Source organism: Cricetulus griseus, chromosome X (assembly GCF_003668045.3).
Source record: "Cricetulus griseus strain 17A/GY chromosome X, alternate assembly CriGri-PICRH-1.0, whole genome shotgun sequence".
NCBI classification, from domain to species: Eukaryota; Metazoa; Chordata; class Mammalia; order Rodentia; family Cricetidae; genus Cricetulus; species Cricetulus griseus.
This window is the reverse complement of record NC_048604.1, coordinates 29,421,088-29,436,737: the sequence shown is the minus strand read 5'-3', so window position 1 is coordinate 29,436,737 and position 15,650 is coordinate 29,421,088. Positions and strand designations below refer to the sequence as shown.

General features: G+C 45.9%; 1 protein-coding gene and 1 non-coding gene across 2 annotated transcripts; both read right to left on the bottom strand.

Annotated features, from left to right (window-relative positions):
• Positions 1-8,675: 8,675 nt before the first annotated feature.
• Positions 8,676-12,400, bottom strand: Rpl39 (ribosomal protein L39). The gene is made up of 3 exons (XM_027431954.2): positions 12,246-12,400; positions 11,330-11,433; positions 8,676-8,884 (listed from the first exon to the last, which is right to left on the bottom strand). Exons 1-3 carry the CDS (start codon positions 12,246-12,248, stop codon positions 8,836-8,838), a joined length of 156 nt encoding a protein of 51 aa, XP_027287755.1. The 5' UTR covers positions 12,249-12,400; the 3' UTR covers positions 8,676-8,835.
• On the bottom strand, positions 9,743-9,875 carry LOC113837556. Its single transcript, XR_003488207.1, has one exon. It is a non-coding gene; the product is annotated as a small nucleolar RNA SNORA69 (small nucleolar RNA).
• Positions 12,401-15,650: the final 3,250 nt, after the last annotated feature.

Genomic DNA, 15,650 nt, shown 5'->3' with positions numbered 1-15,650 from the left:
GCAGAAATGGGAAAAGAAAGAGGAAAGCTGACATTACAAGAACTCTTCTTAAACACTCATGTGTTTATTTACAATTCATACAAGCAGCCTCCCTTCTTTCCTGCTCCTCCTACTGAACCTCTTCTTCGCAGGAAGTCTCTTGCTTGCTTTTACTACTTCCTCTCTCTCTCTGTCTCTCTCTCCCTTCCCCACCCCCGTGTGTGTGTGTGTGTGTGTGGGGTGTGTGTGTGTGTGTGTGTGTGTGTGTGTGTGTGTGTCCCACTGCATTTAATTACAATTGCCTGCCTAGCATGAGTGGGGGTTATTTACTCAAGAAGGGCAATTTGTCAGTAGCCACACCACTGAGGAATATGACCCCCCACTCCTCCAGCAACTATTAACTGCCTACACTCCTCAGGGAGAGGTGGGGTCCTATGAACCTCTCCTCTGCCCATGATGGGCTATTGACAGGCCCCATCTGGCAGACTTTGTCCAGAGATCTATTGCTGCTGTGAGCTGACGGGTGCATCAGTTATACCAGGATCAGAAGACAGCAATCACAGCACTCCTTCCTGTCCTCCAGCTTTTACATTCTTTCTTTCCCCATTCCATGACCTTCCTGAGCCTTAACAGATGTCCTATTTAGGACTCGGTCGCTTTGATCAGTTGAGTCTCTGTATTACCTGTTACAAGGCTGAGGCCAGCACTTATGGATGGACAGAAACATAAATGCTTAGGAGGCAGTTGGATACAGTGCCCATTTAGCAAAGCACCAGTAGTTAGGTTCCCTGTTAGGGCCAATAGCTTCCCCAGCTCTGGACTTTGGAACAGATTTACACTATTTGTATTTGGCATGAATTCTTCCTTTGGAGCCTGCTGGGATTAAAGGTGTGTGTGTGTGTGTGTGTGTGTGTGTGTGTGTGTGTGTGTGTGTGCGTGCACAAAACCATTAAGGTCTCTTGTAATTCAGGTAAACCTTGAACTCACTAGGTAGCCAAGGGTAGCCTTGAACTCCAGATCCTTCTGTGTCTGCCTTGAAAGTCCTGGGATTAGGAATGTGCACCACGGCTGGGCAATGATTGTGCATGCCTTTAATTCCAGCACTCAGGAGGCACAGGCAGGGAGATCTCTGTAAATTTAAGGCCAGTCTGCTCTATAGAGCTAGTTCCAGGACAGCCAGAGCTACACAGAAAAACCCTGTCTCAAAAAAACAACCAAACAAACAAACAAAACTAAAAAAAAAGAAAAAAGAAAACAAATAAAAATCCCAATCAAAAGAACACAGTTTAAAAAAAAAAACAAAAAACAGTTTTAGCCAGGAATAGTGGCCACACTTGAAATCCTGGCACTTGAAGGTAAAGGCAGTAAGGCTAGCCCTTTTGTGCGTGCGCGCTCGCGCACACACACACCAACACACACACACACACACACACACACACACACACACACACACACACACACAGTGCAGTTTAGACTCCATCAGAATACAAGTCTGAGAACACTAAGAAACAGGTGTGAGGCCAATGCATAAAGCAGTCACAGAGGCTCCCTCTGGAGGTAGCAGCTCAAGATGACAATTTGAAATTCATTCTGAGTCCCTGGCAGAGGTAACATCTGATTCCAGAGTCATCCTTTTTTCTTTTCTTGTATCCGTTTTCTTTTTTATGTATTTCTTTCTTTTTATAAATGTAGCTAGAGCTGCTCTTGAATTCTTCACCCTCTTCCTCTGGCCTTGACCTCCCAAGTGCTGGGATTTCAGGCTTATAACACCATATCAGGTTAAGCTTTTACTCCCTACAAGTCCAAATCAAAGATGGCTTGGCAGGTAAAGGCACTTTGCCAAGCCTGGCAACTCTTTGATTCCCAATGTGTGCGTGTGTGTGACACACCCATCATGAATTCTTTTTTTTTCTTTTTGTTTTTTTGAGACAGGGTTTCTCTGTAGGTTTTGCAGACTATCCTGGCACTCGCTCTGTAGACCAGGCTGGCTTAAACTCACAGAAATCCACCTGTCTCTGCTTCCCGAGTGCTGAGATTAAAGTTGTGTACCACCACCGCCCAGCTAAAGGTAATGCAAATTTTTAAAGGGCATGTCTTCTTCAAATCCAACCAGACTGCCACACGGTAGTGGCGCATGCCTTTAATCCTTGGGAGCCTCTGAAATAACCAGCCAGTCTTAAATAAAGGTCAACATAAATGACTGTAGAAAGCATCAAGAGAACAAAAGCAATGTCAAAGGGCCAGAGAGGGAAGGCATCTCTCCAGGCAATGCACGGCCAGCATGCAAGGCTCTTGCAGCCCATGCCCTTGCCCAAGCATGCTCAACCCAAGCTGACCTATTTTCAGCCAAGTTTACACTTGCCCAGTCCTTCAGCCATACCCGACTGATTGGCTCTTCAACCCCCCTGAAATGAAACTCAACTTGGGCCATGGGGTTTTTCCTCTCAAAATCTTGCTGTTGGGATTTAGTGATTGCAGTCCAGTTCTCCTTCTCATGTGACTTGAGGCTAGTGAGGAGTTCATGTTTGGTCTTGTGCTGGGAGAAGCCGAGGAAGTAGATCTGCCAGGAGGAACAACAGTGAGGTAGACATGCAGAGAAAACTGAGTAGGAACAGGCCTAAAGAGAGACAGTCCCCTGCTTGACTTTTCAATGGCTTTAAAGGCCTGCTTATGCTGCTTCTGGAAACCTAGCTCAATCTCGCCCTTTGGTTCCTTGAAACAACTTTTGTCTCAAAGGCTTATTTTGAATTATTTGCATGTGTGTGTAGCTGCATGAGTTTATGCACGTCAAATGTACACAGGCACTTACTGCAACCAGAAGACATAGTTGGATACCCTACAGCTAGAGTTACATGTGGCTGTGAGCCACCTGCAGTGCGTGCTGGGAACTGAATGTGGGTCCTTAAAAAGAAAGAGCAGGAAGTCCTCTAAAGGGTAAGCCATTTCTTCAACGGTCTTTAAAAAGGTTTGGTTGGCATATGCCAATTATACATAATAATAATAGATTTCATTCTGACATGTGTATAACGTATTCTGCTCATGCGTACTGCCTTCTCGTTCCCCTCCCTCTCATGCTGACCCCTTTCCTCTTGTCCATGTTAACTTTTTATTGGTGATCCAATAAATTTAATTAGTGTTACTTACAGGACCACTAGGCAGCTCACCAGGGGCTATACCACCGAAGAAAAGTCTCTCTTGCCGGGCGGTGGTGGCACACACCTTTGATCCCAGCACTGGGGAGGCAGAGGCAGGTGGATCTCTGTGAGTTAGAGGCCAGCCTGGTCTACAGAGGGAGTTCCAGGATAGGCAGGGTTGTTACACAGAGAAACCCTATCTCAAAAAATAAACAAAAAAAACCCTTTAACTAATTGATCCTCAGGAAAGGGTTGGGCTTCTGAGCCCCCTGCCCTTCTAAGATAGGAACGCCAATAGGCCCCGTTTTGTGCTAGTCTTGTATAAGTATGCAATCACAGCTGCTTCAAAATCCAGAGTACAATGAGCAGGGTGTGGTCATGTAAATATTTAATTCCATCACTCAGGAGGCAAAGCCAGGAGAATCTCTGTGGGTTCGAGGCCAGCCAACCTGATCTATATATTGAACTCCAGGACAACAGGACCACATAGAGAGACCCTGTCTCAGAAACAATAAATAAAAAAAGAATGCTTGTGGCTCCAGAGGACCCAGGCTTGTCAGCATCTACATGGTAGAGGACCCGGGTTTGTCAGCATCTACATTGTAGAGGACCCAGGTTTGTCTGAGCACCCACATCAGTCAGCTCACAAACTATGGCTCTAAGGGATCTGAGACTCTTCTGGCCTCTATGGACACCAGTGCACGTCATACATGCAAACACATACAAACTTTTTAAATTAAAAATGAATGCCTGCTCATCATGGAAAATATAGTTTCTTTGTAATGAAACAATGTCATCATGTGCATATAACCTGGGAAATATAAGAATGAAAACAGAATCACATTATGAAATACATGTACACATATTGAGCAAAAGATACATTCAATAATGGTCACATCTGCACTTATTCATAAAGACTCCAAGCAGGCATGGCAGTATTGCATTGTGTTAGCAGCTACTTACTGTTCCTGGGGAGGCTGACTCATGAAGATCACTGGAGACCAAGACCTCAAGACACAAGCCTGGGTAATGAAGCAAGACCTTGTCTCCAAACCATAAAAATGATTGCTAATTTATTCATTGTGTTCATATGCATCGAGGCACACATTTTATATTATGGCTCACTTGCAAGCCTGTCTCTTCATTCATTCGTACTCTCATTCATTCATCTGCTTATTCAATTAACTGAATAACTGTTTCTACTAGATGCTGCGATGTGAAAACAAACACCAGCATCGGCGTGCAAGCCACCCCCTTCTGTCTGTCCTGCAGAGTGCATAATCTCCCGAAAAAAGGCAGACATCAAGGACTCAATCACACGCACAAGTTCACAATTACAACTGTGAGGTAAATACATGAAGAAACTGGTTGAAGAGGTAAGCCTGACTGGGCTGGATGGGAACTTCAGGAGATCCATATGTCCCTGTGGACATAGAAAGCAAGCTGCCCCTTGAAGAACAGCCTGGAGTTAGAAAGTGAAGAGGAACAGCATTCCCAGTTGAGGGAATGGCACCTGGTACTGTGAGGGGCAGATCCACGTGGCTGAACCCAGCTTAGTAAGTAGAGGAGATTGGAAACGGCCTCTTTTCGAGTCATTTCAGGGAGTGAGCTTGTCCAGGGAGCACTGTGAAAGAAGCAGAGGCAGGGGTGAGAGTTGTGTCTGGCAGAGCTCACTCTGGTTGGCAGGGTAGTGCTGTGGGATCAGACTTTCTCGGCGCTGGCATTGTTGATCTTTGGAGCAGGATAATTCTGTTGAGGAGGACTAACCCATGCAAGTCATAGCATGTTTAAAAAAGCATCGCTGGTGGATGCTTTTAGTGGCACCCCTCTTTCTAGCTACAACCAGAACTGTCTGCAGAATCACCCCTCATGGGTTGACTGGGCCTCTGTTTAACTAATTTTCTTGGCTGACCACTTCATTTCCCTCTATCCAAACACACAAGGTCATGCACAGTCTTGACTGTGGTACCCTTGCATTTCACACTTGGGACTGGTTCTCCACTCACTCACTAAAGCTTTGTGTAGCTAGTGGTTTGATGTTTTTAGATAACCACTCCTGAAGAGAGTGTCATCATAGAAGTATAAAAAAAAAATTGTTTTGCTTTTTTTCCTAGACAGAGTTTCTTTGTGTAGCTCTGGCTGTCCTGGAACTCACACTGCAGAACAAGCTGCCTTCAAACTCAGAGATCCACCTACCTCTGCCTCCTACGTCCTGAGATTAAAGGCATATGCCACCATCACCTGGCAGAAGTATAAGTAATTAACACTCCAACCAGTATCTCCAAAAATTTACAAAATATATTCAACGGGGTTCTTATTTTAAGCCCTGCTAACAGCAGCCTAGAATGATCCAAGCATAAGTGAGTAGCTGTAAACTCAGCATGGTGGCACACACCTGTAACCCCAGCACTTGGAACATGAAGGCAGGAGCATCAGGAGTTCAAGACCATTCTTAGCTACATAGTGAGTTCTAGACCATCCTGAGTGGGATACATGAGACCCTGTCTCAAAAAAAAAATCTAATTGCTATGAGCAAGAATATATTTTAACCTTTCTTCTCATCTGTAAAATGGGAGAGTTGGCTGTTAGAATTGGCCCTGTATAGAGACTGGAGAGAAGGCTTAGCAGTTAAAGAGTGCTTTCTGCTCTTTGTGGAGGACTAGAGTTCAGCTTCCAGCAGCATCAGGTAGCTCACGCCCACTTTTAAGTCCAGTTTCAGGGGATCTGACGCTCCTTTTGGGCAGGAGTCCACTAGGAAATGCACATAGTGCACACACACACACATATAAAATACACACAATACATACGAAATAACTAAACTTTTGAAAAAAGAATTGGTCCTTTACATAGATGTGTAAATAGTTTACCAATCTGTTTATTCTGTAGCTCAGAATAAAGAATAAACTTCTGATTTTCCTGCTTCTGCCTCCCAAGTGTTGGGACTCCAGATATGCACCACCACTCCTGCTTTTTGTGCTGCTGGCGACGGAACCCAAGACTTTACTCACATACTAGGCAAGTACTAGCAATTGAGCTAATCTTTCTTTTGAAGTACAGAATGACCTGGACCTCACTTCATAGCCCAGGATGGCCTTCAGCAGATGGCAATTCTAACAGCCTCTCAAGTGTTAGGGTTGCAGGTATGAGTACCACACCCAGGGGATTTTATTTCCTGAGAGCAAATTGCCACACTGTTTCAAGCGATGGAGCTGGGATTCAATTCAGAGTATTTTCTCTCATGTCATCCTGACTTCTTTGCTAGGAAACTCTTGAGTTAGAACCCTGGAATGAGAAGGTCCCATTACCTGATTTCTTGAATCCAATCCCATCGTAAGATCCCTCTTTTCACTATCTGGGGTTGCTATACCTCATCCAGCATTTAGCATATACTGCTCAGGGAGGGAATTAAAACCCCAAGCGTTCACCCTGTTCACCCCCTAAATATTCTACAGCAGGTTGGGTGTGGTGATGCACACTCACAGCACTCAGAAAGCAGAGGCAGGTAAATCTTTGAGTTTGAGGCCAGTCAGTGCTACATAGTGAGATCATCTTAAAAAAAAAAAAAAAGCCCTGCTGGATGGTAGTGGTGATAAGGGCACACCTTTAATCCCAGAACTAGGGAGGCAGAGGCAGGTGGATCTCTGAAGATGGAAGCTGGCCTGGTCTACAGTTCCCACATCGAAGGCTACAGAGAAACCCTGTCTTGAAAAAACAAAATCCTACAGGTAAACCTAGCACTTTCGACCATTGTCAGGTCTCTTCCTCACCCAGGAGAGGCTCCAGTTTACAGGCTGAGGTTTACAGCTGATTTTAATAAACTCCCAGCTAACTCTCAACCACCATTCTGCTGTTGCCTTTTCCATAAGGTCAAAGAATGGGCAGTATCATGCCACACTATCATCTTCCAATTCTCCTATCATCCTACCTATTCAAGAGAAAGCTTATATAGACCTTTAGTGTCACCTTGACCTTGTCACTTAACCTCCCAGGTTGTCAGGATGACTTCCTCATTGCCCATCGTTTGTTTAACATTTAAGCCTAACTCCCCTGGAGTTACAGACATTTGTGGGCTGCCATGTGGGTGCTGGGAACTGAACCCAGGTCCTCTAGAAAAGCAGCCAGTGCTCTTAACCACTGAGCCATCTCTCCAGCACCCCACCCCCGACCCTGGATTTTAAAATAATGTCATCATGCTGGTTGTCCTGGAAAATCACTATATATCAGGCTGGCCTTGAAATCAGATACACACCTGCATCTGGAATTAAAAGCTGTGTCACCATGCCTAGGTATTACCTGTTTTTTGTTGTTTTTCCAGACAGGGTTTCCCTGTAGCTTTGGAGCTTATCCTGGCACTCGCTCTGGAGACCAGGCTGGCCTTGAACTCATAGAGATCCACCTGCCTCTGCCTCCCCAGTGCTGGGATTAAAGGCATGTGCCACCAACGCCCGGCTCTGCTTTAAAGAACTGCCACCCATGACAACTTTGATGATTATTTTTGCTAGTCTGGAGAACCCAGGACTTCACACATGCTAGGTCAGTGTTCTATGTATCTACCTCCCTGGCACCACGTTGATGGGAGTTGAAGAGTTGTAAACTAGCTCATGAAGGAGGCAAGATCTGTGGAGCCGCTAGGTCTCTCAGTTGTTTGGATTCAGGAGTTCAAGGTGACCCTTGGATCAAAAAAAATCAAGAAACTGCTACCACCAACAGGTATTAGGGACAGCAGTATAGCAAGTTTGGCAAGTCACAAATAAAGACCTCTAAAGCAATGTGCACTGGAATGCAGCAGAGGCTGGCACTCATTTGTAAAAACCTTATGCTTTGCTGGCCATTCATTCATTAGATCCATCAGGGGCTCAGAAGGGGCCTGCTGTCCTAAGTTGGATCTCTGCATCCACAGGGAAGAAAATTCACTCCATGTTGTTTGGACTCTATAAAGTAGTTCTAAGGTTGGCCCTCTATGGTTCATGTGATCCCCAACCATAAAAATGACTTTCAGCGCTACTTCACAATTGTAAAAGTTTTCCTCTGACCTCCACATATCACTATGGCGTGTACATGTGGACACATTCACAATCTTAATTAAGGCTCAAAAAGACTTATGTAGCCGGGCGTTGGTGGCGCACACCTTTAATCCCAGCACTCAGGAGGCAGAGGCAGGCGGATTTCAGTGAGTTCAAGGCCAGCCTGGTCTCCAGAGCGAGTGCCAGGATAGGCTCCAAAGCTACACAGAGAAACCCTGTCTCGAAATACCAAAAAGACTTACGTAAGCCAAGTGGTGGTGGTGGTGGTACTCGCCTTTAATCCCAGCACTTGGGAGGCAGATGGAGTTCAAGACCAGCCTGGTCTACAAGAGCTAGCTCCAGGACAAGCTCCAAAGCTACACAGGGAAACCCTCTAGCAAAAAACCAAAAAACTTAATGTAGGTGACTGCTTGCCCACATGTATGTATCATATGTGCAGCACCCCACAGTTGACCCAAATCCAGGACTTCTGCAATACCAAGCACTCAGTAACTCCAGCTCCTAGAGAACTACCCACCCATACAAACCAGAAGAGCAGTTTGAAAGGCTCTATATTTTTATTACAGGACAAAACCATTCCCAGCTTAAGCATGAACAAGTCTCCCGATTAACAATGTTGAACTCCATCTGGCAGCATACATGGTATTGATCATGATTCAGTACAAACTCTCAAGTCCTGCCATTGATTGTATGAATCCTTACAGGCCCAGCTTGGTTCTCCTCCAGTGTCTTCTCTTGGAGTTGTACCTGCATAGAATGAAGTCACAAGTTACAAGGTGGAAGGAATGGTAACAAATGGTCATATTTACCAAATTTGGCCTTTTAGAGAATAGGATAAGGAGCTTACTAGAGAGTTCCAGGACAGCCAGGCCTACACAGCAATACCATCTCCAGAATAAATGTTACGCACGTGCAATCACCCATGTCAAGGATGTATGGTCTGGAGCAACCCAGCCCCCCCACCCCAAAAAAAGAAAGAAAGAAAAACAAAAAGCCGGGCACGGTAGTGGTGCCTTTAATTCCAGCGTGAAATACATAGAAAGACTAGTCTCAAATAAAGGAACAAATGGCTGGGTGTTGGTGGCGCACGCCTTTAATCCCAGCACTTGGGAGGCAGAGGCAGGTGGAGCACTGTGATTTCGAGACCAGCCTGGTTTACAAGAGCCAGTTCCAGGACAGTTTCCAAACCCACAGAGAAACCCTGTCTTGGGGGAAAAAACCAACACACAAAACCTGTAAAATCAAAGCAGATTAAGCTAACTAGCCCTAGCTACTCTTCCGGGGAAAGGCCTGTATGAGTTAGACAACTGAGTCAATTGTAAACCAAGCATGTTGGGGAAATTCAGGTCTAATCCCCAGCATTACAGCACAGGTTCAGATAATTTAATTCTAAGTGGAATGGGGGAAGTGGGAAATGCTTTCTCCCCAAATCCCCCGCCCCCCCTTCTGATCCACAGACCTGGATGGGGTAGATACATAGTCTGAACTCCTGTGGATCACACACAAAAGCTCATCGGGGAAAGGTGTCTGCTATGCAAACCAGGAAACCAGAATTCACATCACATTCAGGTAGGAGAAAACAGCTCCCAAGTTGCACACAACAGTTTGTGTTCGTGTCAAAGTGTCACGATTTTACCCCCAGGAAAGGCAAAATCCAACACAATCGACATGGCTTTTCTTTCAGCAGGATAATGGCAGTACTCCCACAAAATGAAGCACTGTAATTGCGACCTGCTTTAAGTTCTCAAAGTTAGGGGCTGGGGGTTAGAGTCCAGTGCAGAGAACTTACTGAACAGAGCATGCAAAAGGCCCTGGCTCAAACCCTAGCACTCATAAAGAGAGCCAGCAATAGCTGGCTAAGTATCAACTAGCAAGCAGCTCCTACTCACATCAGCTAGGGTTCTAGGAAACTGAGGTTCTTGTACTTAGAAAGGCTACATACATGGCGACTCACTGGTAATCTCAGCACTTGGGAGGTAGAGACAGGAGGATGGCCAGCTTGAACTACACAAGAATGTTGCAAGCAAACACCTTGCCTAGCACCTCAAAGCTTTCCTTAGTTAGCATTGTATTGGGACAAAGGTGGTATGTTTGAAAGCCTAGTCCTGGCTGCAATTTAAGTCTCTAAATACATGCACATATATTGAAAAGGGGCAGCACCTACCCTGCCAGCAGATAGAAGACACCAATTAACTAGACTGTAAGGCCAGAGTGGGCAGTTGATTTCCAAGCTTAAGTAGCTAAATTACTAAGAATATGACTCATCAATGTTAGCCACAGCAGAACCACATCCCAGCACTTGGGAGGCAGATGGATCTGAGTCCAAAGGCAGCCTGATCTCTATACGGAGATCCCGTCTCAAAAACAAAACAAAACAAACAACCACTCCCTAATTTGTTCCCAAGCAATCTGGACTATAGAGACTCTGTCTGAGAAAACAAAACCCACCAAACAAGCAGCAGGCAAGATGGGCCAGCCAGTAAAAGTGCTTACTAATCAAGCTTGAGGAATTGAGTTCAGTCGCTAGAACCCACGTGGTCAGAGAAGCAACTCCGTCCTGACCAGATGTGGGCACGCACCCCACACACAAATGGATGAAAGCAACTCAAACATTAACACACCAGAACTGTCACTGGCAAATTGTCAAGACTTCTTAAAGCCCATTTTTCCTCCCTCCAAAGCCTCGGATAGAACTCAGTAAGGCACTTGCCTTGCCTGTGGGAGGCCCTGAGTTCTTCTGAACCTGTCAATCCAACTCTGGCTGCAGGAAAGACCTGTTTCCTGCCAGGATAGCCAATTTCCTTAAGCTTTCATAGAGACATTAGTAAGGAACAGAGAGACATGTGCCCCTAAAGCCTAGCTGTGACTTAAGAAACTAATAAAACGTATTTCCAAAAGGTTTGTGGGAGGGATTTCAGGGGCTCTCAGCGAGGTTAAGCAGGTAAAGCCACTTCCAAGGAGCCTGACGACCCACCCGAACCAGATTTCCCAGGATCCACTTAGTGAATGGAGAACCGATTTCTGAAATCTGCCCCACGTGCACCCATACACAAAAGGAAAAACAAAAAGGAGCTGCAGAGGATGCTCTGGACTGCATGTACTTTTTCAACTGTGTCAAAGCCTGAACCTTTCAACCTGCATACCCCAAATCATGTAAAAGCTAATGAAATGAAAGGACTATGGAGATCTTACCTGATTTTGTTACCGGTTTTCATCCGAATCCACTGAGGAATAGGACGATTTTGCTTCTGTTTCTTGGCCAGGAATCGCTTGATTCTGAAAGTTTTGTGAGAAGACTACGGAGAGATGCAACCAGTTTAGTGACAGCAGAGCCTGTTCATCTGATCCAGTCACAAACTCCCTCAACCTAACAGCTGGCCTGCCAAATATACACCCGAGAAAAATCTTATTTCTCTGGAATAACAGAGTTCATGGTTTAAGCAACTTCTCTCAGATCAAGAGTGTTACACTGTCAAGTTTTAAGTCTGTCCGCTCTAAAAACGGGCTAACTATCCCGTGCTTCCAATGCAAACATGAACAGTAGGAGGAACTAATTTACTGGAACGACGATAGCTCTGGGCGAATACCCGCCAATCATTTAAGCCAATGAGTCTAGGTGCTTAGTGTTAACTACTTTCAAGGGACGTTGTCCCGACAATTTAGACGTATGTATATCTCATTATGTCCTGTTAACCTACTGTGGGCAGCTGCCTGTGCAAGTTTCCCTTCTGAGCTCGTGCTCTTTGCTCACGCCAAGGGAAGGCTAGGATTCAATCAGCAGCAATCTACAAGGGGTCCCAAGCCTCTCTTTTTGCCCAGAAACATGCAGACAACCGTGGGCTCCAGGTTAAACGAAGCCAGAATACTTTGCACCCCTCGCCAGATTGAAAGATGAGCAGCCCGACCCCACGAGGACAAACGGGCTTGCTGATTTAACGCCGCAGCTGCGACCCGAGTGGTGGCCTAACCCCCACTAAAAAACAAAAAGCAAAACCCCAAACCTGGAAATGCACACACCCCTTGATGCTATGCACGCCCACCGTAAAACCAGAGCGGCCTCCGGCCTGGGGAAGGCCACCTAGGAACGGATGGCGGCCGATAGGCTTACCATGGTGAGAAGCCAACTCAGGAGAACGACACACGATGGCGGAGGAAAAGGCAAAGAGGAGGCCTCGACCGGAAGAACACGATTAGAAAACTCAGCTGGAGGTGGAGCTTAGGAGGTGACGCGCTGCGCATTTGCTAGCCCCGCCCCTGCGCTCCCAGGGAGCCGTGGGAACCCGCGCGGGATTTATAGGAAACACAATTCTCTGGCCTCCTCTTCTGTGGATGTGTTCCTCTAGGTGACCGTCAGAGCCCTGGGGGGGGGAGACCCCCTTCGTGGCTGTGGTAGCTGGTCTTTGAGAAGCGCCAAAGTAAAAGCCCTTAGCAAAACCCGGGAAACGGAATAGGCGGGACCAACTCTGAGGGCGTGGAGTGGCAAGGGTGAGCAGGGTTCCTGTCACTTCCAAGCGCCGCACAGCGACTTCCGCCCTTCTTTGGGAGGAAGTTTAACGCGAAGGCCGGGGCTTAGGGATGGGAATGAGTTTTCGGGGTGGGTGGGTGAGCGGACGGCAGGGAAGAAGGCGCTGAAGCGATTAAAAGCACTGTCATAGAGAACGCAAGTGCGGTTCCCAGCACCCGTATTAGGTGGCTCACAACCATCTGTAACTCCAGCTCCAGGGAACAACATGCTTCTGGCTTCCACAGCCATTTGCATTCACGATTTACATGCACATATCCCGTATGTAGACACACACCTACACAACCAAAAGAACTAAAAAAAAAAAATTAAAATTAAAAAAAGGCATAGCCGGGAGGTGGTGGCACACTCCTTTAATCCCAGTACTCATTCGGGAGGCTGAGGCAAGAGAATCTCTGAGTTTGAGGCCAGCCTGGTCTACAGAGCCAGTTCCAGGACAAGTTCCAAAGCTACACAGGGAAACCCTGTCTCGAAAAACAAAAAAAAAAAAAAAGAAAGAAAAAGAAAAGAAAGAAAAAAAGGCATATCGGGACAAGGGGAATAGTCAGTGGATAAAAGCAGGAGTCATGCAATCTTGACAACTCAGGTTCAAATCCCTAAACAAGAATGCACGAGGCATGGTGGCTCATACCTTTAATCCTGGCTGTCCAGGAAATCACTATGTAGACCAGGCCGGCCTCATACTCACAGAGATCCACGTGTGTCTGTCTCCGGAGTGCTGGGCTTTAAGGCGTGTTCCACGCCTAGCCTAAATTGGTACTATTTGCAGAGGATCAAGTTCCATTGCCAGCATCCACATTGAGTGGGCCAATACTACCTGTAATTCTAGCTTCTCTCTGACCCGGTAGCACTACACAGATACAAAATAAAACATTCGTAAAAACAAATCTTAACAAAGTGTTCTTTCCTTTCTCTCCCCCCAACCCCCAGACAGAGTTTATGTAGGTCTGCCCACCTCTGCCTCCTGAATGCTGGGACTCAAGGTGTGGGCCACCATCACCAGGCTAAATCTTAAGAAGTTAAAAGGAAGTGAAACAAAGGCGGCTTTGTGCAAACAGCAGTTCCTAACACTAAACAATTGCTTAGCGGGAGGAAGGGCCCTCCTGTGGTTTCAACCAGTAGATCCAGTTTAGGGATTTTCCTCAGCTACATTTGGCAGCTTACAGGCAGGAGACTCCCAAATCATCTCATCCTCTCACCACCCTGCTCACACCGCACTCCCAGTTCTGGTTAATTCCACTTGATTCTAGTCACAATGAGTTACTCAAGGACAAGGATTTCTTTTTTCATCCTTGTCTCTAGTGACTGGAACATAGTGAATAGTAGATGCTTGCTAGATAAAGGAATGGAAGAAATTTGAAGGGGCGGGGAAGGGGACTTGACTCAGAACCGGACAGGCCAGGGAAGAACCAGAGGGAGGTGCTGACAGGAAAACTGCCCTGAGTTTACTCAGCTGCTAACAGCCAGAGGGGAGGCTGGCTGTGCCAATTCATTATTGATGGTTGGGGAGTAGCCTTTTTCGTAAGGCCAGCCCCTCTGACCTCTACCTTTGCTTCTGTTTTGGCTGCCTTTGCAAGAAACCTACACTATTGGTATACAGGGTATTCCTTCTCTTAGATGTCTACATACTAAATATACTTTAGTGTCTCTTATATTTCAAACGATCATTTATCAACACCATTTGCCTGTTTTATTTCATGGCCAAACTTCTATAAAAAGTTATAAATGCAGCCGGGCATTGGTGGCGCACGCCTTTAATCCCAGCACTCGGGAGGCAGAGGCTAGGTGGATCTCTGTGAGTTCGAGACCAGCCTGGTCTACAAGAGCTAGCTCTAGGACAGCCTCCAAAGCCACAGAGAAACACTGTCTGGAAAAAAAAAAAAGTTATAAATGCTAACTGAATGTAATGACTTCCAAAATGCTGGCCATTATTGGTCTAGCAGTCGACACGTCCTGTGGCTCTCTTCAAGTATCATTATTGAGTTTTCTCCTGCATTCAACTCTACAGGCCACTCCCCTTTTTCCAATGCTGACTGGAGTGAACCCGAAGCCTTGCTTGCTCCACCACTAAGCTTTATCCACAGCCCTGTCCACTACTAATGTTTTTTTTTTTAATAGCCCAGGCTGGCCTCAAACTTACTATGTAGCCAAGAATAGCCTTGAACTCTCAGTCCCCCTTGTCTCTTTTTTCCAAGTGCTGTGATTTTAGGTCTGAGCCACTATACTGCTTGAAAAACCAGCATATTTGGTTTTTCTCCTACTCTATGGCTACTTCTTGTCTATCTTTGTAGGTACACATTTTTATTGGTATAGGGAATGTTAGAATTCTTTCAGGCTGGAATCTAGCTCTATTTCTGTCCCTGCTTTATTCTCTTTGGCTCAGTGAGAGAATCCATGCCAATGGCTTCAATGACTATCTCAAATTAGATGAGTTGCTAGATGTTTCTCAAGTTCCAATGTCTTGTCATCTATTTGCCCCCATTTCTATTTCCCACTTGCCACTCACTCTTCACTAGGACATGGTTTACCCGCTTCCCAGTTACAAATACCCGAACACTGTTAAATCCAATGACAACTTCATACTTCTTGTCTTCCTTAACCTCTCTGAGGCACGGGACACGCTGAGCCACTCTTGAAATTCTCTCCTATTTGGAAGTACTTTCTCAGTTTTGGAGGATTCTCTTTCAATGATTCTAAGGGGCACTTCTACCTGCTTCTTGGAACTGGCTTCTATAAGCTGAGAAAGGTGGATATGATCAAGACACACTGACATTGCATAGAGGGCTGGAGAGATGCTTTAGTGGTTAAGAGCACTGGCCACTCCTGCAGAGAATCTGGTTTGGTTCTCAGCACCTACATGGCAGTTTACAACTGCCTGTCATTCCAGTTTCAGGAGCTGTGATCTTCTGTTGGCACCAGGCACTCATGGAGTGCCCATACACACATGCAGTCAGACACATAAAATAAATAATATGGGATTTTCAAAAGATA